This window comes from Corvus moneduloides, chromosome 3 (assembly GCF_009650955.1).
Source record: "Corvus moneduloides isolate bCorMon1 chromosome 3, bCorMon1.pri, whole genome shotgun sequence".
NCBI classification, from domain to species: domain Eukaryota; kingdom Metazoa; phylum Chordata; class Aves; order Passeriformes; family Corvidae; genus Corvus; species Corvus moneduloides.
The window spans coordinates 48,596,368-48,620,479 of NC_045478.1; the positions used below are offsets into that span (position 1 = coordinate 48,596,368).

General features: G+C 38.0%; 1 protein-coding gene and 1 pseudogene across 5 annotated transcripts in view; both read right to left on the bottom strand.

Annotated features, from left to right (window-relative positions):
• The window catches only part of WASF1 (WASP family member 1), an 89,777-nt gene that overhangs the window by 24,442 nt on the left and 41,223 nt on the right, over positions 1 to 24,112 (bottom strand). For 3 of the 5 annotated variants that reach the window (XM_032101470.1, XM_032101469.1, XM_032101467.1), the window contains exon 2: positions 4,424 to 4,584. In XM_032101470.1, coding sequence (XP_031957361.1) covers positions 4,424 to 4,556 — 133 coding nt within the window. In that variant the 5' untranslated portion in view covers positions 4,557 to 4,584. Of the gene's footprint in view, positions 1 to 4,423; positions 4,585 to 6,909; positions 7,163 to 13,877; positions 13,970 to 24,112 lie in introns of those variants that run through there. The other 2 variants (XM_032101471.1, XM_032101468.1) reach the window with 2 other exon arrangements.
• LOC116440575 lies at positions 20,394 to 20,860 on the bottom strand (annotated as a pseudogene).

The window sequence follows — 24,112 nt, forward strand, 5'->3', positions numbered from 1 at the left end:
CACTGCTGCAAAGACAACATCAAGAAATCAGACGGAAGATTTTGAGAGGATGGGGTTCTCTCAAGCTGAGTTAGCCTTTAGTTTTCAAGTCCATCAGTTTGCTTCCTCCATATGCACAAGAACACTTTCTCTTGTGTTCGCTGGCAATTGTAGTAATAATAAATTAAGAGGAGTGACTAATGAAGAAAATTCACAACAAATACTGAATGTCCTCTTGAACACACTGAGAAGGAGGATGGGCAGTGCAGGATGTGCCACAGGGGTTCTCCTGTTTCTGGAATACTGACTGAAGCTCTAGCTGCACATCTGCAGAGACTTACTTCCAACCATGCAGCATGCAGGAACCTTACCATGTGCTGAAGATGTTGTCCACACAGGGTGAAGAGAGGGGCTGATCTTTGAGCTCAAGAGGCCTGGTTCTAAAGATTAGTTGCAGTGCTGACACCTCACTGGTAAGTATTTCTGGAGAAACATTTCGCACTTACTGAATTACTTAAGCCAAGACAAACTGAAGATTTTCCTGAGCTGAAAAAGTGTTTCTCACAAGATGAGAGAAAAGTGTTTCTCACAAGATGAACCCTCTCGGGGAGGGCATGGTAAGCAAAAAATAAGAAAGAAAAGCTAAGCATGTCTGAGAAGAAAAAATAAGGGGGAGAAATAATTTGCTCCAAAGTCAGGCTTTCATTCCTGAAAACTAACAAATAAGGGGCAAGGAAAAGAAAGAATTAGAGGAACATGGTAAAAATAGATACAGTACATAGAAAAGCTAGAAACAGGGAAAAGGCAACAAAAGGTTCAATGTTAAGTGAAAATTGTTTCCACTAACATAAAAGGGACTCCAGCTTAGCAGAATTAGGCAGCATTCTCTTTGGTTATGCAGAGGTAAAAGAAAAAAAGCATCTTGTTATGATTGAATAAAAGGTCTAGTCTGAATGCCTGCAATACAAATATTTATTAAAGGCACATACTCAAAAGAAGAAATGTTCTCCTCCCTAGATGGAGGTGTCAGAGACCAGGGCTGAGAACAAACCCCATCAGTTAGGTTTGTTATGTCGTACCGAGATTCTGTGTCCAGAACAGCTGAATAAAAGGAAAAACAAGATTGGTCAGTAGCTGTGAATAAAATCAGGAGGCTACATTCACACAAGACAGCTATTTATTCGCCTTCTAACAATGGCACAGCTGCACAATGCTATCAGTTGTGTTTCATGTATGCGAGAATGTTATGGCCTGACTTACACCAACGTATAGGGAACTGGAGCACTAATGTATGTGCAATATTGCTGAAAAAATTAGGTAAGCACTTCCTCAAAGCAGATACTGTTAGAAAGCAAGAAATACAGGGAAGAATGGCTAGGAAACTAAGACAGCTGTTGCTGTTGTCCAGAGAGTTTCTGTTCTGCCACAATGCTAAGAAAAGCTGTCAGAAAACAGATCCTTTTATGAAGTAAGAGAAGACTGGGAATAGACAGGGGGAAAAAATTACTTACTGGCAATTCTCTATGTTGTATCAAGACAGACTGACGTGTTTTCATGCTCTAGGGATAAAGGCAAGGACTATCACTCAAAGCAGAAGTAAGTATTTCATCCTTTCATCTCTACTTTTAAAGGTCACAAAATTTCTCAAACTGAACAATTAAAAGCAGCACATCAAGTAAGCTATGAAAGGATTGATAATTTGTATGGAGACACATAGTAGATACCACTGACATACTGATGTAAAGCCCTTTTAATTTTATACTGAAACACAGGAAAACAGAATTCCTGTCATTTCATAGATATTGTTGCTGCATGTATATCCTATTTAAAGGTTGTATCTAAGATCGTAGAAACACAATCCTGTTCAGGTTGAAAAGACCTCCAGAAGTGACCCAGTCCAACACCCTGTGCAAAGCAGATCCAATTAGATACAGCTGCTTGACTAATCCTGGTGAGCTGTTAATATATCCAAGAATGGAGATCTAATGACCTACATGACAAAACTCTATGCTTATTTTTCCTCACAAATGACCTTATCATTTAAAGTACTGGAGGCTCCAATTCCATAACAGCACTCTTTCTCCATATCATGTCAAAAGAAAGGTTAAAACTGGCTGGTCATGAAAATCACAACCATAATGGCAGAAGATTGATCCTCTATTTGAGGGCCAGTAAATGAAAAATCTTAAGAGGCAGAGATAACTGACTGCTGATCATTTAGATTTGCATAACTTTACCACCAAAAGTAAAAGCAGCTTTAGTTTAAAGGAAACGAAACCCTACCAGAACTCTCAGTTTCCACCGTCAGAGTAAAGCCTCATTTTGTCTACAACTTAAAGGCTGATTCTCAAACATATACGTTATTCACAGAAAACAAAAAGGGACGGAGTGCAGAGAAGCTGGTTGCCAGGGGACTGCTGTGAAACCATGCCTGCTGGCTGTGACTCACAGGCAACTACTAAAATTTATCTGCATGCCAGCAGACCTCGCTGTACACCCCTAACAGTGACACACCAAGTGAAGTCTGGTTATTCGGGTTTAAGCATGAGACACAAAATTCCTATTCCAGAACTCCCAATTATTTTTTAATTTGTATTGCTCCTAGCATAAGCAGGCAGAAAAGCTAAAAGAATTCTGGAACAAAATACTTTCACAAGTACTCAAACCTTTGTAACACGATCCCTATTTTTAAAGAACAGTCTTTAGCAGTACTGAGAAATAAGGACTATTTTGTAAAACATTCTATTTTAATTGTAGCAAAAAAAGTTTGTTGGGGTTTTTTTTGTTGAAAACATACACAGTATCAGATAAAAACTTGGTATAAACATATGTATGCATGTTTCAGGGAAGAACCACATTGCTTTTCCAAAAACGAGTTACACACAGTTACGGTTACATTCCCTTGCAAGTGTTTCTCTGTGCTATATCCTCAGCAAACCATGTAACAAATGTGGGAGCATTCAATGGATATTCTTAATTTCTTTTTTCTTCCTTAATTGACTTCTTTCTGTTCTAGTATTGCTTCATCCTGACCTCCTCCTAAGCAGCAGTACATACAATGGTGGATTTAAGCTCTGTATACCAAGAAAACATAGCAAAGGCAGCTGAATCTCAACAGGTCAATCTGACACCATGATGTTGAGTTAGAAGTTACTGTTGGGTTTTTTAAGGTCAAATAATGCTTCCAAATGAAAACACCAAATAAAAATTTGGCATGCCACCTACAAAAGTAAATGCCTCCAGATGACGCATATAATCAAGTAAGAATTTTTTAAACAAGCAAACTAAAATAAAATAATACAATATTAATAAGTTGGACTTGGAAGGGGAGGCTTCATGAGCAGTACATGAGAAGTACATAAGCAGCTAGTCTGGGAAGGGCTTTTGGCAGAATGAAGCAAAACCACAGATGGTGATCATATACTGCATCCTAATACGATATGCTCTTGGTTCACTGAAAGTATTCAAATAGTTACTTTCCTTTGTTGCTGCAGCTATATCATATAATGTTCATATTTATGTGCTGTAAAGCATTCCTGTCTCAACTGCATAATTCAGTGTCCTCAATTAAGTCTTCCACCTAATAGCAGCCTAACAGCTTTGATAGGCTGCCACAACACACTCACCATACAGCATATCATCAAACCAATAATTAAATCAATCTAATCAACAAATTAGGCTACTTCACCTATGACTAAGAAAATTATGGAGCTGACTTTTCACATTGTAGATGTATATACATGCACATTTAAATATTTAATGTGTTGGTAGTTTTACTAATGTCCTAGTGGTTAAAAAACACTTGTAGTATTGGAAATCCAAAATGTTATCATGCTGGTTCATCTGACAACTTACTGAGTTGCTGTAACTTAAAGAAAAAATAAGCCAGAAATCAGCCTTTTCAGCAAAACTCCTTCAGAGTTCCAGAGCTCGAGAAGTATTCACTCCTCTCAAGTGCACCAAGGGTACAATTGTTGACAGAGGGAGAAGTAGGAAGAAAAATCTTTACCTATTTTAAATACCACATAATAATCACATTTCTGGGTTTATTACTTCAAAAGGCAACTCCTCTTTTTTTCTGAATGACCAAGAGTTTAAGTTGAGAGAATTAAGCAACCAGTGATATAGTTCTCATTAAGTCATACTCCCTCTCAAGAATTGCTCTAAGGTTAGCAATTACTGACTTCATTAACTACCAGCTATCTTTTCCTGTCACGTTCCACTGGTAACAGAAATACATGGATTAAGTGTTTTAAGACATGCTGCTAGAAAAATTCCTAGCTTTCTTTCACAGAAGTCCATGCCAGACACTATCCACAAAAGCAGCACATTCCAGACCCAATGACAATTTTCTACTGAGAATTTGAAAAGGTGTTCATACTTCAAACACTGTAACTGTAAAATATATCAGTTCTAAATACAGCTGTTAAGACCATGTACTTACTTAGGCTACTCAGTTGTCTGATTATATTCGCCAAGGAGATATTGGTGACACATTCCAATTCATTCTTGATACCTCGGGGAAGAGCTGTGTGGCACAAGTGCCTGGGGTCTATGTTCCTTTTTACCAGTGGCATTCTGAAATGTACCAGAGGACCAGCAAACCTGCAAAGAAAATAGACACAGTACTGTTATAAGTTTAATTGTAAATATTTTAAATTCAGGTTATGTCTGAAGTTAAATCGACTAATCCTAACAGATAAAAATAGCTCCCTAGTACTGATGGAATTCATTGCTCTGTGAGTACCTAAATATTTTCTTCTTTGACCAAAGAAAGATTATTTCATTCTCTCTCTTTAAATTTTTACCTGATTCAGATTCCAGTGAAGTGACAAATAATTTTTTACAGTTCTTGTTTTTATCTAAACCTCCCACCCCCCAAAAAAAGACAGGAAAATCTTTGCAGTACAAAACCATTAGAGAAAAATTGTGTTCTTGATGGACTACTTCCTTATTTGGGGCAAGCAAAGTCCAACAAAAAATTCTTTTTATTGTGAGGTCAAAGTCAAACTAGTCATCTATTACACTCAAAAGGCAGATATGATTCATTCATTATGTCATGTCACCAGCAGGAGTCACCCTTCTAATCTGAACATCACTTCTAAATCGTACCCAGTTACGGTAAGAAAAGAGAAGATGTTGCCCTTCCCCCTACACTGTTACTGACAATAAATTCAGCCAACAATGCATCTTCCAAATATGAAAATCTCCACAGTAAACTTGTCGTACAATATCCTCCAGGACTCAGAAATCCTACCCCTTCACACTTTTCCAAATTCAAATGATAAATACAGCAAGAGTCTTTACTAGTTCTACAGGCAGTGTAAGAATCATCTCAGGCTGTGAATCCCAGGCTTGTAATTTTCTGCACCCATGACACTGATTGGAAGGAGTTTCCCAGAGGGCAAGTTACATCCCTCATCTTATCAGTGCTTCTTATTAAGATCCATCTACTAAAATTTTTCTTCATGAAAAACTGATTCCCTAAAATTATATATTTTTTCCATCATTTGTCATGTAACACTCTGAATGACCAATGCAAAATTCACACTTGATACACAGAGAATGGATACATTTAATATTGGTATAACTTAGTCTCCTTTTCCACTGCAGAAGAGGTTACACTTTATCCAGACTGAAAGGCAAACAGGTTTTCCAATGCAACCCATATGCAGTCCTAGTTCCTCAACCATCCAGCCTGCCTGTTTCATTTGTCCTCTGCTCAAAAGTTTTACCCCAAAATGTTCTCGGGATGCAGTCAGGGCTTTGTGTTGTGCCACAGAATGCACTTTCCCTACAGTATGTATTTAGCCACTGTTAACCTTACTTGGTCAAAACCAAGAGAAGGTGTTTTTGCATAATAGCATAAGGTAGAGCTGAAATTTCGCTGATCTAGAATGGCACAGTGAATTAGAAGAGGCAAAGGTGACTGTAAAGGAGTACTTTCACCTCACAGGCTGCTTAGATTTCTCCTTGCCATGTTTCCTGGGAGTATATTCTTTCACTGAAGCCAGGGCTCATAGCTGAAGGACCCAGATGGGATCCTTACGAGGACCTGAGAAACATCTCCGTGTTTCCAGGATCTGATTGCATCTCATTCATTGCATTTTAACATCATGTCTACCACCCTTATTTTCTTGACTGAACAATCAAAAATACTCTATGCTTTTTATTTGCTTTTATTTTCTCGAAATATCCCAAATCTTTCCAGCCCCTAAGTACTGAAAAGCTAGCCTTTACACACAAACTAAATAAAATAAAAAGTGCAAATCTGAACACTGTCTCAGATAGAAACAATGAAAAGAGTCTATAAACCCTTAACTACAGGTTTGTTATCATGGGTCCCCAACAGAAAATAAAGAAACTATTCTGTCACTGTCAAAGAAACACAACAAATGATATGTGAGCAATGTTCTACAGAAGCAATTAAATATTAATTCCAAAGTTGAGCCCTTTCTTGATCACTGCTTTAATGACAGTGTTGTATAAACATCAAGCAGACAACTCTTTTAAAGATGGTCCAAACAAGTATGTAAAAAAACATTTTCACAGAAAAATTTCACACTTTCAACATTTTCTAATATCTGAATAATGCTGTTGTGGCTGTCCTACACAAACACATAGTATAACAAGAAAAGGTAGCAGTAGGAACAGTAAGTATGCTAAAAGGTGTAGTTTTCAAATAATAAACTTGGAAGGGAAACAAAAGACAGAAGATATAACTGACACCTTCAAAATCATGCCTCATATTTGAAAACTATGCAAAACGTGAACAGAGGATATTTACCAGATTCCCACAGAAACAAAACAAGGGAGGCAACAAAGGAAAATATCACTTAAACATGCTTAAAACAAGGGAAAAGGCATTTCACATAATGTTTAGTAAGTTCTGCAACTAACTGCCACAGAATGCTCTATACAACAAAGTACCTGCTGGTAATTTGTCCACTATAGACCTCATATTCTTAGCAGTTTGTTGCAATGACTAGAAGGTCTTGATGATTCCTCCCCGATTGTAACTAGTGATCCCAACACAGAGAGCAACAGGTGTGCAACAGCAAATGGAACTTTACTGTACCCACACAATTTCTTCACTCCTATAAAAGACGTTTTTCCTAACGTAGTTCATAACAAGAAAGCTGAAAAAATCTGAGACCGCTATGTTTATTATGTAGCTTTAGAGCTGTGAAAGAGGAAAAAAACAAAAAAGGAATTGTTACAATCTATTATATCCTTTAGGCAAAACGCAAAAAAATATATACACACCCCCTCTCCCCAGCTCCCAAACCATGCATTACCCAAGCCACTGGGGCAGAAAAGGAAAAATTCATTCCTACATCATGAAATCCTGTTACCATGTCACTCCAAAGTAAGCCCTGGGAAGTGTTCATAACCCCAGCCAGGCAGAAGAGAGAAGCAGCTTGTCAGTGCATAAGAGGATCCCTCGGCTGAGAGGTTACATGACACCTCCTCAGAGGTTTACAGCTCTCCTCCTGTCACACAGGTCTCCCTCCCCTCAGCTCTGCTGCTTCCTGGCTCAGAACTCAGGAAGGCAAGGCAATCCTGAAACACAACTACCTCCTCCTCCCTGCAATTCCATGCAAATCTTTTGAGGCAGTTCTTCTGAAATGAAGCGGCACTAGTTTACACTCAGTTAACTGCAAGTACTTTACTCCACAGTGATCTTAAAATGAAACTTCTCTCTACAAAGAGATGCGGATGCCTTTTGTAGAGCTACTATTGAAAACTCTTCTGCCCCACTTCCTATACATCCTTTGAAGCACTCTGAATCCACTTGAGAAGCCAACTCTAATCTTCTTTGCAAAACCCTTTACTACTTCAGTTGCACAATGGCTGGCACAAACTCATCCCCCTCACATATGCTTCAAGTATGAGTACAGAATACGACTGTGTGTACATAATGCCTGCCTAATGTTTTTGTTAAGCTACCATGTTTTCATACGTGATTTTTCAGGAATTAGGTAAAATGCTCAAGTTGCTTTTCAATTCATTCCTATTACTTAAAAAAAACAGCAAAACAACGGCACTAATGAGAGCTAATTAAAATGTTTTCAGAAGAACAGCCTTAATGAGATTCGACCACACTTCTTTTCAAAAAAGCAAGTTGTTGAGTGTGTTGCAGTCCTCTTCAGCTCTTAGGGGTCTTAGGGAGTGAGTGAAACTCTTTGTCTCATACTTCTCAAGCACTGCTGGCAGCAGCTGAGAAACCTTCTCAGGGCACCTGCCCCTCACGCCCACAGCCCCTGGCTCTGAGCAGGACAATGTTCCCCGCTGCTGGTGCTCAGAGAAGGTCCTGGGGAGCACTGGGGTAGGAAACAAGCTACCACTTCCCCTTCAACACCCTCCTGTAGAAAAATTTCAGAATTGCAAGATGTGTGGAGAAGTGTTACATGACTTATAAGAAGCTTGTGAAAAATCTGAAATGTCAGTAGTCACAGTAATGATTCAGATTTTCTAACGAGTACAGTAAGACAGGTAGGAATGAAAGCACAACAATAAGGTGGGGAAAATGAACTCACCTGCCCCACAGTTTAACTAGAAATTAAACTACAGTTTCATTTTCAGGAGACTAATGAAATTTCACAATCACATGGTTTTATTAATGAAAGTTTACTTCTGATTAGGTTACATTTCACCCTTACTAAAATTGTCATTATTTTCGTAGCATTAACAAAAGATATTCTATAACATGCCAATAACGCAGGACTGAATGCTCTTGCTTTGATGGAGTTAAATTAACCAGCCATTTCTAGAGTATATCTTTAGACTTCAGTATTACAATACTACTTGTAATTTTCCTTTAACAATGTGCAACAGCAATGCCTTTCATATGCCCCATTTAATTGATCACGTTCCAGCTGCTGGCAGAACAGACCACAGTTTCAAATGCAACAATCAATTTAACACTTCCCCCACCCACCCTTAGAAATACAAATAGAATATATAATAGTTTTATATTTGCTTACGTAATCATGTACTAACTGCACCTACGCTATACACAAGCTAATAAAAAAAAACCTTAAATGTGTTAACAAATCTGGTAAAATCAGAATTGCATAAGTTAAAAAACCAAGCTCATTCACCTGGCAAATTTTCTTTTAATTATATTACAAGACATTATAAATCATATCAGTTGCAGAAAATCCAAACATGAAGTTCTTATAATGTCCACCTCTACTATGAAAGGCAAATGTGCAAAGAATTCATCTTCCTTGTTTTTCTGCAGCTCTCACTGCAAGATCAAGATCAGGTATAAGCTTAAGAAGGAACAGACACCTACAGTGTGGTGTCCTTCAACAAATTAGGCCACAACCACCTACTGCTGAGTCAACATAACGATTTTAAAACTCTAAAGGCAATTAACATCCCTTAAAGGATACATCTTAGAACTGACAAGATGACAACTGACATCTTAAATTGGCAATTCAACAGAAATGTGTTAAAATTACAGTTTTGAAATCCTTTCTGTTGTGAACCATGTCACAGAATGGAAAACCTTCTCCTTGGAACATTTCCCTCAAATCTCAGTCTTCTGCAACTTGCTTTCAAAAATTTTTTCTAACTGCAACTAACTAGGAAAAGACTTTATTGTAACTAAAAAAATGTGAAAGAAAATAAATGCCGAATATATTACTAGAACGTGATGTTGACATCACTGCTCTTTATGAACGAGTGTAAAATGAATTGTTTGCATCTTAAGACCTCCTATACTAGATTGTCTGTTCCAAAAATTGTTAAACAGTTACAGAATCATAGAATATCCTGAGCTGGAAGAAATCCATCAGGATGATTGAGTCCAACTCCAGGCCCTGCACAAGACAGCCCAAGAATCACACCATGTGCCTGAAGGTGTTGTCCAAACACTTCTTGAAATCAAGCTGGTGCCATAACCATTTCCCCAGGGAGCCTGTTCCAGTGCCCAACCATGCTCTGGGTGAAGAAATTTTTCCTAATATCCAATCTAAACCTTCCCTGACTCAGCTTCATGCTGTTTCCTCGAGTCCTGTCACTGGTCACAAGAGTTTGATCAACCTAAGGAGCAATTCCTATATAGGGCATAGAAAGGAAGTTGATAATTTATTTCTTAATTAAACCACAGAGTCACTACTAAAATACTTCATATTTTATTTGTAGTCACAAATATAAAAATACTGTTCCCCAAGTAATACCAACAACAGTCTCTCAAAACATTCTCTAAATATGCTGTTGCTGAACTGAAGACAAGATTATTCAGGGATAGATTAATATGTCAATGGGTCACTGAAGGCTCTATCTCAATAACTTTGTATAGGAAAGCATTTGATTAGCAAGACAGTAATTAACAGATTGTGAAAACCAATATCCCTCATATAACTATAAAATAGATTTAAAATTAATTTGTAATATTTATTCTGTATTTAATATTGACTGACTTCCGTATTGTTTAAATTGTCTGTGGCAATTAGTATTTTCCTCCTGTAGAACAATCTGTAATCATTTCAGCACATCTGTCACATCAGATAAGCAGAAAAGACAGCACAGTCACAAATATGGGTAGGACTTGAGTTCTACTCAATCTTTAAGGCATAATTACAGACAGTGTTAAAAAATTATTTTTCAGCTGCTACCATCCAGCCAATTTTCTCTCAGATGTGTATCACAAGACTACAGTCCCTCCCCCACGCCTGTATGCACACCTGCACACAAACCCACACACTCATCTTTAAAGCACATGAAAAAATATTTGAAAATCAATTTGGATTTGATTACAGACACAAACCACAGCCATTTCTACTTCTTTGTCAAAATTTATAAGTTTAATATTTATTCAGCTAAACAAATGGAAAAAAAAGGGCAATAATTTTTTACATTGGAAAAGAAGAAGCTGTCTTTTAAGCCCTATGTAGCTTGTGACTATCATGAATTAGTATCGTAAAAGTGAAGGCAATTTTGGCAAGCTATGGGTGGGAAGAAATTGAGTGATTAATAATTTGTATGCTGACTTTTAAGAGCTTTATCTGTGATAAATTAGCTTTTCAAAAAAATCTTAAATAGCTACTGTCACTGAGAACTCTGGTGATGGCAGTGAGAGCAGAGTTCTCAGTATGGGCAACAGTGCAAAATACGACTCCTCAGCAGCAATGGAAGAAGTACAACCTCACTGACAGAAACAGCAGCAACATATCAGGGAGAAAGTCAACATATCAGTTCATATCTACAGGGCTACCTCAAGTTTGAGAGGAAACACCAGTGTATTTTCAGAGTGAAACTGCAATCTAGGTCAAGTCAATGAGCTCTGCGTAACAAAATACAGCATCATAGCATGCAGCAACCACTCTCCACCCTGAGAGCCCAGCCCTTAGGGCTTCCACACCATTTCCCTTTCTGCTGGGGAGAATCATTTATCGTCCAACTCTGGCTACAACCTGCTCTTTAACTTTGGGCTTTCCTCAGTGTCCCCACTTGTCTGGAATTCCTCCCACCTGTGTTTTGTTCAGGCTGCCTCTGGCCCCTCTTGTCCCAGTATACAGGTGAGAGAGGCTGTCACCCTCTCCTCTCCTTTCACTCCAATTACACGCATAGAGCAAAAACATAAGATATCCTAAATACAAGGGGAGAATATTCAGGTCAATATTAGTTTCTTTTTATCAATACGAGTGCAAAATGCAACAGGGTTAAATAAACAGCACGTGGATTTTGCAAATCTCGTCCATATTGTTAAGCAGAATTCCTACTAATGAAATGGAATTCAAACATAAACAGTTCAGAGTGAAGCAGCTTACTAACTGTGGCTTTTTAAGATAGGCTCTTTTTACAAGGTTAAACTCAGCTTGATTTCACATAAATGAAGTTTTGCCTTTGTTTTCCTATGGTTTTGCCTATGATTTTCCAGAATATAAACAAGTACCTACTGATTTGTCAATTTCTTAAGCATCAAATGTTACTTCCTTCATTTCCCACTACCTTTCCAACAGCTTCCATCTTACTATGGTGTCTTTTAAAGTCATTCATGTCAAATTTAACAAATTTGCAGCAAAGGCAAAAAGAAAAAAAAATCCAGCCATCATTACTGCAGTTATTTGTCTTGCTAATAACTGTAAAAATATCTCTGTTCATCTTAATAAAGCAGCTATTTAAGTCAAATTGCTCTTGGGAAAAAAAAAAAAAAAACATTAGAAACAAATCAGGTTCAACACTACCTTCCCTGAACAGCAGGACTGCTGGGGGCAATAAGGCACTAAGCCAGTTACTCTTCTGGCTTATAGACAAAATTCAATGAACAAAGCTACACGTGACACTGTTTAGCATGTCTACAGCAAGAAACATTTAGACTTAAAACTTTCCTTCACATTAAGTATGTTAAGCAAAAATAGAAATAAGAAAATTATAATGATCTTTTTTTGTATAATAGTTTACTTCTGAAATACATGTAATATAAAAAAACCAGAACATACATATACTAAAATTTCTGATTAAAGAAACTCTCCTAGGTCTATTAAAAAAATAAAATAACAACACTAAGGATTTCCAGATGTTAGATGCAAATTAATTGGTATTTAGGCTTGGTTTTCCTTATAATTCTACTTCTTAGTATCTTGAAACTAAAACTTTTATTACATGTATGATGACCCAATCCCTTCATGACCTGTCATATTTTAAATTTACAAAACAGTAAATAATCAGAATCAGAAGAGAATAGAATTGCATTTTTCAAATCCAAATCCTAAAGGCACAAAATACTAATCACCAATTTCTTTTCTTCCAATACAGCACTAAATTACAGTGAAGACTTACAAAATCAGTCTTGTAAATAGTTCACAGAAAAGATGAGAATCATTATACCCAAACAGGCACAAGTTGCAATGATAGTTTACTAAAAAAGTTTTTTAAAAAAATTAATGAAATTAAACAAATGTATCCACATATTAATGGAGAAATATTTAAGTCATATGGAATCACATCTTACTTCATTGTTAAGATAGTAATCAAGAAAAAATAGTGACTTCTTGCACTTGTATTTCTATTAAGCTTCCTGAAGAAGTTAATTTAAAAAATATAAAGCACATGCACAATATATTTGCATAACATACATGTACAGACACATATGGCTACCTCAAAATAGAAATATTTTAAATTATTACATGTACAATTAGAAAAAGAACAGCAAAATTTCTTAGCAGCATTACTAAATATTATTCAGAATAGCCTGTACTCATTAATTTTCTCCTAGAGAGCTCCTGTCAGGTCATTTGATTAATAACAATTTTGGAAGTATCCTAGGTTCTAATTTAGGTACAGCCAAGAATGCTCAAATTAATTTTTGATTACAAGTTTTCCTCTTTACCCCAAAGGCTAAAAATGTATTAATGCATAACATAGTATGGAACTTGAAATTGCTTTTTGAGACCTATGTTTTATCTGATGACATTTTTTCTCTCTGCATTAATCTAGTCTTCCTGTTAACAGTTTCTATGTATAGTGTATAACACAAAAGCCCTATGATGGATTGCAACAAAAGCTCTTTATTATAGTCTTGACAGAGACAGATAACTAATCCAGTGTTAATTTAAAATCAAAACCTTAGTACCAGAACTAAAGGTACAGTTTCTGTGGTTTAAGTATATCTTATCATAACAAGCTGCCTTTGAAAATTTTCTACCATTTTCCTTGAAAATAAATATTCCATGCATTAACAGTTACCTTTGCTACATAGTCCTTTGCCAATCCAGGATAAGACCTATTACAAGCACACGTGAATTTTATAACAATCTTACAGAATCTACCAAAAGCACATAAAAATCAACGCCAATATACTTCTGTTGCACAGATACAACAACCTGCTTTTGAATGAACAATATTTTGTGGCAGCAAATTATAAATATTTAAAGAAAAGGTACCTGAACTTCCCGGCTGCTAAGAAAAGCAGCCTGGTAGGTACTGGGGGGATGAGGTGTTTCACCCTGGCTACTGCACTGAATGGCTGCGTTTCCCATCCCCGACAACTTCCAGGGCTCCGCACTCCGAGGGAGCCCCCGGGCTGGGGCTCTGCTGATCACAGCCAACACCTCCCACGCCGGCCCTTCCAAACAGGCTGGCTCTTGCACCAAGGCATTAGAATTCAACACACAGTGCCCTGCCCTAACAACAGGGCTGTCCTTACAAAGGAAACACAGACACGCTCCCTCCTGGTGACCAAACTGCCCTTCTTCCCCAGACACAAGTGGAGAACCCCCTGAAGGCAAAGTGATTAGGAAATAATTATTCCTTTGGTACCAAGCTACAACGGGTAAATATTAAATTAGGTTGTGCCAAAAATGAAAGAAATGAGTTGCTGTGCATTGGTGAGGAAAGAAGGGAAGGGGAATACAAGAGTCTGGGCGTTGTGTTGATCTCATCGATGAATCTAAGAAGGAAATTGCATATTAATCAAATAATAAATGATGTTGGGAATCTACAGTAGTAATCAGACCAATGTACAGAGGGCTGTGACTAAGAAACATCACACAATGCAGGAGCTACTTATGCAGTTCCTGTACATTAATTCAGCAGTGATACACACTGTATTAACTAGTACTCCCTTACTAAACTAGGTAACAGGTGCCAACAATGACTATCAACAGCTTTTCGTGCCTCAAAACATTATTAGAGATTTGAAGAAGTGATGTTAAAGTGCAAGAGCCACGGATGAGTCATTTATTTAAGAATGAAATCTTCCCTGGACTTTATGCTATGACACCAAGTGCCTAAATGCATTTTATGCTTGGATACCAAACACACAAATGACAGACTGTGGTGATCTGTTTACCCATTGCTTTTCCTATCCCACATTGTTCCCGCCCTGTTCCTTGCCCCTAGCCCTGGCCATTCCCTCGGGCTCTCCCTATTGGCTCCTGTACCTGGATCACAAGGTCTCTCGGCCTCTGAGGGTTGCTGAGACAAGGTGTAACTATTAAAAGTCCTCTGAAATCCTCATGGAGAGACCCTTCTCGCCTCCTTTGCCATCACTGGGTTGTAGGGCTGACAGCTGCTGGAGCAAAAACCGCGGGGCTGCCCGAAATGGACTACGGGAGGGTGACCATGGTCGCACTGCCCTAAGCAGCCCCGCTGAGCTCTCAGGAAAGCTGCAGCCTGCTAAACTAAACCAAGCATTACAACAGACAGATTATTGGGTTTGACTTTCTTTTTCACAGTTTTAAAGAAAGAACTAAGATATACCAACTACCAAGTGGGATATATAGATGTGTAATAATCATTATTACTAGATGAGCTTCTTCGTAGATGAATTTCCCCCCCCCTTGTGAACAATGAAATTCCTGAGAAGAGGATTTGTTGCAAAAAATACCAATGCACAGAAACAACATTTTTCCCTGTCTACCGCCATTTATATTACTTAACATGTTTGAAGAGCCGTGCTGGAGGAAAAAGGTATTAGCATTTACAGAGAAGTTGTTTACTTTTGAACTGAAATGTTATTAAATATCCCACAGTCCAGAAACACTGATGATGATTTAATAATGATTTCTATTATTATAATATATAAAATACAAAAATGAATATTATTTTAATAATGATTTATACTGCGGCAGGCTAGAAAGAGGCAATTTCATCCTTCACTCTGTGTAACAACAAAACTCCCCACTGAAGTGAGTTAAAGACTTGCTAAGGAAAGACTGGAGGACTCAGAGGTGCCCGTTTTCTACACAGTGAAGTGTTATTAGGGACAATAATTTTTCCATTCAAATATCATCATTTTAAGTAGGGTATTTCCAGTAATTTCTTGCGTAAACTCTTCTACAACCAACTACGTCTCACACACATAAAAACGTGTCAATTCTCCCTCTTTCCCTCTGAGCTTGTTCCCCTATACTTTCAGATTACATATATTAGTTCTTATTTCTCATTGTTTGTAACATTCAGGTATTTATAGATGCCACATGCTTCCTGTGCTAGCAATTTTACTAAGTTATAAATTTCTGCTCTTATTTAGCAGGAAAAAAAAAATTGAGGGGTCCAGATAAGGACGACAGAGGTGGATCAGAGGGCTGGAGCCCCTCTCCTATGGAGACAGGCTGAGAGTTGGGGTTGTTCACTCTGGAGAAGAGACAGCTGTGGGGAGACCTCACAGCACCTTCCAGTACCTAAAGGTGGCTGCAAGAGAGCTGGAGAGGGCCTTTTTACAAGGGCATGTGGTGATAGGAGAAGGGAGAATGGCTTTAAACTGAAAGAGTTATAGTTAAAGAGATATTTAATGTTTAGATTAGACACTAGGAAGATACCCTTCACTGTGAGGGTGATAAAACACTGGGACAGGTTGCCCAGAGAAGCTCTAGATGCCCCTTTCCTGGAAGTGTTCAAGAGTAAGCTGGATGCAGCTCTGAGAAACATGGTCTAGGGGAAGGTGTGGAACTAGAATATCTTTAGAGGTCCTCTCCAGTACAAATAATCTTCCGTTTCTGTGAATGCTCTTAGTTATGACATCATTAGTTGCTACCATCTACTCTAAATTTGCACCTGCATAACTTCAATTTTGCAAATCTTTTTTCCCCAATTAAGTTTCTTGTTTGGATGTCCTTTGAAGGTTGAGGTCTGAGCTCCAGACTGTCAAACTCCTAGTCTTTTAAGTAGCTATTCTGAAATGAAATGAGATTCTTTACAGGACCACATTTAGAACTTGCAATAGGAAGTTTTTTTCTATTAGCCTGATTTATATGACTTCCAAAGAATAAATAAATTTTTACAGAAAATCAAGGAAACTAGTCATGCCAATATTTATTGAGAAGAAATGTGAGCTATTTGCCCTTATGTCATAACACTGATGAAAAATTGTGTAAAATAACCAGCATTCATTTAGCAAATTTATGTAGCAAGTAGGGATTACATGCATGAAGGTTTTTAAATGTGCTATATTTTAATAAATTAATTTTAATATTCTGTAGTTTCTGCAAGCCATAATTTAAACACCTTAAAATATCTCATAAGGAAAAACTTATTTTCCAGACAAAATTAGATTTCTCTGTAATTTTGTAAGCAGATTTAAAGTACTCATATTTACATAAGTATTTTTCCCCTAAGTTTAAACACTCAAGTTAATTATAGCCAGCATTTACTTCCACTGTCCATGCCCGAGTTTGAGAAGTATTCTTGCCAGGAAATGAATAAGTATTGGCGAGAAAACTAATTTTTTTGGTGAAGATTAGAACTAATTAAAGCTAGTCCTCTCAAGGCTTTCATGTCATGGTTGATTGTGAGCTTCAACTAAAGCTGTTCCCGTAACTGGGATATCTGCAGAACTCCTTCCCTCTCTGGTTTCCTGTAGCTATTTACATGTAAACTAACACTGTCACCTTTCCATTGCCCGTAACATTTGCAAAGACATACATTTTAACAATATGTACAGGAGTTTAACAACATTTCAAATATCTGTTCCCTATGAAGTTTCTCCTAAATCTGACAGTCACTTAAAAATACTGAGATGAAATAGGAATCAGACAAACAGACAAAAAATGACTGCATTCACCTTCTTTTCTTGACTCCAGGTTTGGAAACTTGATTTTTAAAATTTTTAAGTAGGTTTTGTGCTATGCATCAAACAATCATTATGTAAAGTTACAAGCTTAAATAACTGAAGGCACAAATGTGAAAGAAGAACATTTTGAAATTCACACATCCTTGTACTTTATGATTTGGGCTTGGAAATACAAAATCCATGCAAATGAAAACTACAGTCACCAAACTGGAGATGCCATCTCAGTTTCAAGCAGAGAGAAACTAGTCCCATTTGGAAGCTTTTCAAGGGAACTTCTCTCCAGCAGGTCAGAAGAGTCTTTCCAGTTGTGCATTCACCTTACATCAGACTTCTTTATTATAGACAGTAAAGGTACACCTACACAGCTTATGGCACCAACAGGATTAAGGCACTGTGAGCAAAAAAACCTGCAGGTATCTATTTATTCAGGAAAAGAAGGTGTTCTCAGTCTGCAGGGAAAACATCCTCAGGCCCATTACGTGTGACAATCATAGCACCTTCTATGATAAGGGAAACACCGACTTAACGCAGATCTCTGTTGGCTCCTTCAAGGGAGTGAAGGGACCAGAAACAGGAAAAGAAGGTAAATCTGTTTGTTCTTGATACAATGCAGCAAAAAGATTAGCCCAGCCAGCCACGAGAAAGGGCAGATCTAGTAAGGAAGTTAATAAAGCTGGCTCTTTGTCTCTTAACAAATATTTAGCGGAGAATAGATAGTGAAATCATAGGGATGTAGAAATGAGATTATCTTTAGCTCTCTCTACAGGGAGCTCTGACAAGATAGCTTGGAATTGTTAGACTTTGAACTAGTACATATAATTATCAAGTAATAAAGATACCTGTTTGCCTCAAAGGTAGATAATGTAAGAATTCAATCATTTCAGTAATTCCTTTTGCAATTAAGATTTGCTAACTGTAGAAATTCAGAGAATTTAGGACACAATATTAGAACAGAACTGTATAAAATGCTACTTATCAAATATTGGTTCTGTCACCAAAATACTGGTTTCAAGCACAGCAAAAAATAGGAAATTGACATGTCTGTGAAGACACCAACATAGTCGCTTCAGCAGCCTCTGAGGACAGCAGTTGGAAATCACCATAGCCAGCTCAATGCTGGAGATTCCACAGAACGCCAGAAACCACAGGTGCCTAAAAAGAGCCATCCATTTCATTCACTTTTTTCTTTTTTTTTAACCAAGGACATCTGAAACAAACAGGAAATCAAAAAGGCCTCCATGTACTTCAGGTTAACTCTATCTACCCTCTTTGAAGCACAGGCACCAAAGGAAGATTCTTGCTTCCTGAACAACAGCCTGATGTCTGAAGAACTCACTCAAGAAATGGAAAGACTGATTAAAAGATGGACACAAGATTAAGAGGAATGAATTCATGCCTCCCATACTGCAGTAATCAAAAGCGTTAAGCCACAGAACACTTTTGTGTGAAGGCACTTGAAACCAAGCAAGCAAACAAGGAAGTCAAATCTTATCCAGAAACCGGGATATTAGCTGAAAGTGGCAGAACTAAGTTCCCAGACCTTAATCCCAGAAAATAATTATGCACTTAAAAATAAATACATGTGTGTGTGTGTGTGTGTGTGTGTGTAGTCATTAGATAAAACCATTTTCAGAATTATTGATTAGAAAATTAGATATGTGTCCTTAAAGTTTAACGTCCTGGTCGCTTGAAAGGCATTTTTTCCTCTATTACTTAGCTCTTTCTCCCCTAGAAAGGGGAAGACATAGGTTTAAATCACCTGTCTTGAGTGCTGTACCCATATTTTTCAGTGGTCTAATGTGGGGTATGCCCAGCCCCTGCCCTAGAGGGATCTCTGCTGAGATAAGAGATTTTGCAATCGCCCAGCAGGACTCCCTGGAAAGGCAACCACTTCTTTGGTCGAGGTGAGAAAAGACAGACCCACAATCCTTTAGGAGACCCTATGCAGATCCCTTGTAACCCATTGGCCTTCACCCATCCCCTGTAACCCTATAAAAGCTAAGGCCTCTGCCCCTGTGGGAGAGAGCTCTCGTCCTTGGCTCTCCCCTTCGCCGGAGGGGATCCACAATAAAGCTCCCTTCGTGCGGAACCAGCCACACGAGCCTCTCATCTCTCTCTGGTCTGGCTTGGCCTGGAGGCTGCCCTGCAGAGCTGAGCTGGAATCACGAGCTGATAATCACTGAAGAGCTGACAGCTTCTGCAAGGGCCCTCCTGCCAGCAGCTGAGGGAAGACACCGGACCTCGGGAAGGCGATTCCTTTCGGGACCATCTCCCCAAACCGGTCACCTCCTCCTGGGTGAGAGACACTGACCCCACACCAGCTGTAATAACTGGTGCCCGAACAGCCATTGGACCCCGTACCCCGGACCTGGCCTGAGCTGCGTCTTGATCGCCAAGACAGAACCAGCCGTTCGTGTGCTGCTCCTCTGAAGACAGACCTATGTTTTAGCAGGCCTTTCGGACGGGGACAGTTCGAGACCCTCGCCTCCCGCCTAGGACTGAAGTCCCTGAGGATCGAACTGCCAGACCATCCCCCCAGCAGACCTTTCTAGGAGCCAGCCTCACCAGAAAACGGGATTTGTAAGTTTAAACTTCGGGCTCTCCTCCTCTTTCTTGCACACAACTTAAAGTAATTTTGGGTTTGTTTTGTTCTGTTTTTTTTTTTTTAAGTTTTTAAATAAAAGTTTATTACAGAAATTATTTTGGAAAAAAAGACAACAGTATCTCCTGTAATTTAAAAAAAAAGGTAACATTGTATTCATGCCCTATAAGGTGAACTGAAGAAACGCTACAGGTGTTTCTTCTGCTGTCATTCTGTGATGCTTTCTAGTATGGATTAACTCACAACTGCATCACAAGAATTGAGTCTGATCAGTCCCTTTCCATGCTTCTCTCCAGAAAGTGCTGCATATTAACAGAAAATATTGCAGACAAACCACAGGTCTATTCACTCTGCAGTATTGGAACCAGTGTTTTTTCCATCACATGCTACAATTTTCACTTTATCCACTTTCACAAGTTCAGTGACCTCCCTAAATTCGACATCATTCAGTACAAATGACCATACGTTGTCACAGAACCTGTAAGTGTTCAGAGACCCCCTGAAACTGACTCTGTTCCTGACTCACTGTGCCAGTGCTTAATTTATAGCTTTATCAAACTGAAGTAGCACCTGAAGGGCCAACTGAGGTGTGATTTGCTGTGACTGTATGAGCTCATCCAGACTCTCCTGAAGGTTGTTCCCCAGCATGGTGTTCCTATACAGCTGATAGGCCATGGTTCACTGCGAGGGCTGGACACGTCCTGATCATCCACGGCTGCGCGCCTGTGCTGCCCTCGCTCGCGCGCGGCCAGAAGCGCGCAGGGGCTGGGCATACCCCACAGCCTAATATGGCATAACCAACCAAATGTTCTATCAGTCAGGGACAGTAATGACCACTCTCAGATGAGATGGAATTGGTCATAGATCTAATCCCCAGCTCACCTTTTTAAGCTTCTCCTGGGAATAATAGAGAATTCAGGAGGCTATCCACACACCTAGACAAATTAAGCACCTCTAAGCATATGTGGGTGACTTAAGTTAAATGTCTCAATTAGGCAGGGAGGAGCTTAATGTATTTATAAACATAGCATTAAGCAGTCTTGGAAAATAAACAGATTTTACTATCTGTGATGTATATATTTTGGATAGGATATGTCGTGCTTAAACCATTAATCTAATCCTATGTAACGCAAAAGACAATGCTATACAATCCTATTTATGAGCTAAACTAATCAAGCTCCACTTTAAATCTACTTACAACCTTGGCCCTAACATTAAATTAAGTACAATTCACTCCTTAGATGACAAGAGACAATATGCCAATTCCATTCTATATTAATAATTAATATTAATTTTTTCCCATTTTAGAAGTGTTCTTCACTGACCATTTCCCTTAAAAAATTCTGTCTCTCCAACTCTACTTTTATGCTTTATTATCTTTCCTGCTTTACATAACTAAAACATATTATAGCTGAATTTAAGATCATTAAAACCAGGAAACAGTATGCCTTTCCAAGGGAAGTACAAGTTGTGTAGTCAAGGAAGTTCAGAATACTTCAATTAACCTGTGGACTGGGTTTCAAGTCAGGTGCTCTTCGGATATTGATTCGGTTATTTTATTAACTTACAGATGAGAAGACTGTCCAGGAGTCTGGAATTAGTACATTGAAACACCAGTCAGGAACCCATATAATCTGAGGACATCCGAGAAAAAGAGTGGATATGGAATTTAACATGGGATTCAGCATAAGGATGGGCTGCTATACGGCACAGAATACCTGAGCCACTTAGTATATGGGAAGAGGATGTAGGCTTGGAGGACCAAAAGACATGTAGATGTGGCACCTGGGGACATGGTTTAGTGATGGCCTTGGCAGCATAAGGCTATTGATTGGACTACATGGTCTTAAAGGTATTTTCAATCAGAATGATTCTATGATTCATACAAAACTTCGTGGGAATATTCATACAACAAATTTAGATAGTCTTTTTAAAAGTTAAACTAGCAAAATTAATAAAAATAATATTTCTCTGTAGTAAAATCTTGATTTCAATGATAGTATAGAATATTTTTATACCACTAAAATTCTAAGCAACAAATTTGAAATAATAAAGAAAAGCTAAATTTCTATTTTCTCCAATAAATACAATAAACAAAAGTCGTAAATAAAATCCTTGCCTTACCCTATATAGCACAATGACAGATGCACTCAAATAATAATAGCCTGCTTGGTTATTCTTGGTTATTCTGCAAGATCTTCAATCAAAACCTTTATCAAAAGACCAGAAAATAACCAAGTAGGAAAGTAAAAAGCTTGCTCAAAAAACCCCCTACCTTTAATGCAATCTGAAATAATTCTTCTGAATGCAACAAGTAAAAGCTAAAGCAGCCACCAAATGTCATTTATATTACTTGCAGATCAATAGTACAAGAAACATGGCTATGCACATAATAGAGTAGATAACGAGTTCCTACTAATAGTCTGGAGATGCTCTGCATCAGTAAGCAGGAGAGAATACCACACTGGTGACAAAACTGATACTGATGTTTATTCACTAAGAGAACACGTTTTTATATTATATATAGATACAATAAAAGGTCCCAAAGACAAGATTTAAAAAAGAAAACCTAACTTGGATTGGTATAATACAATTTCTGCACATTTCTGAAAAACCACAGCAACTTTATCTGTTTGTATAATCCATAACCTCAGTTTGGTAGTCTTCCCGAGGGGCTAGATTCTCCTGCGGTAAAAAATACTACCAGAACTCATTGCTGACCCCGGACTAAAAATGCTAACAAAATTACCAGTGTTGATAATTTATATTTAACTCACATGGCAACTCCTACATGCTTGGAGTTCTATAAGATCTCAGATGATCATTGCCATGTACATGTTTAGAGGAACTAAGATTTATCTTGCATGGCAACTCCTATGTGCTTGGAGTTATTCTGTGAGTGTTGAGATGATCCATTCCAATGTACATGAGCCAGGGGGAGGGAGCAGCACAGTAATCTGAGTATTAGAGCAACAAGAAAGGAGGTTTCAAAATTTTTATCTTGATCATACACTGAATCCACTTTCCTCTAAAGAACTAACCAGAAAGAAACTAACAAAAAAAACTCTAAACAAACAAAACCAACAGAAAGTAGACACCTCCTCTGTTTTACAATTTAAGCTACTTCACAAGTCCAAAGTACCTTCTTGCAATACCCAGTTTATACCAGGTACCACCACAGGGATAATATTTTGCTAATATAAGAGAAAAGGATGAAAAAAGTAACAAACAGCAATTTTGTACAAGAGTTTACAGTTACACCATTAAATTATCATTGTATAAATATTTTGACAACCTTGTCCTTAAATAAAAAGGATTAAAGTAATTGTCCAGTCCCTGTAGTCATACAGTCATTCCTAATGAAGGCTGCAAGTTTACCTAGCCATAATTATTCCTCACTACCGATGTCACTGAAAAATATTACTGCTTATTGAAGAAAGAGAAGCATCTTGTCACCTAATTAAACAAAATAACCAAATGATTATGCAACACTTAGAGCAAAACTGTTGAGTATGAGGAGATTCTTGTTCTTTGTAGATCTAGTCAACATAACAACAGTAACAATTAAACTGAAAAAAATGCTTTAGGAACAGGCTTTTCTCACTACAAAAGTAGGTAATTTCACAGTGAAGGTGCTTTGCTGAGAATGTTTCACTTAAATAGTTCTAAATCACTACTGTGTATTTTTACAAATTTCTAATAGCCAATATTGAATGAGCAGAAAATACGTTCCCACACTTCTCAGAAGTTTGCATGAGACTGATATATTTTTTGTCTTCAAGGGGCCTCAGTTTCTTCACTGCTACTTCCAGCTTTCCTGAAGGTCACCTGTTTTCCTAAAAAAACCTGTAGATGAGAACACCAATTCTAAAAATCTCCTTTCAGCTTCTGGTCAGGGTCACTGAAATAGTACTGAACACATTAAGGAGGGCACCCCTGGACATCAGGCAAGTACAAAGAGCATGAAGCCTGCTGAAATTGCTCCACAGGGTGAGTTCCTCGGC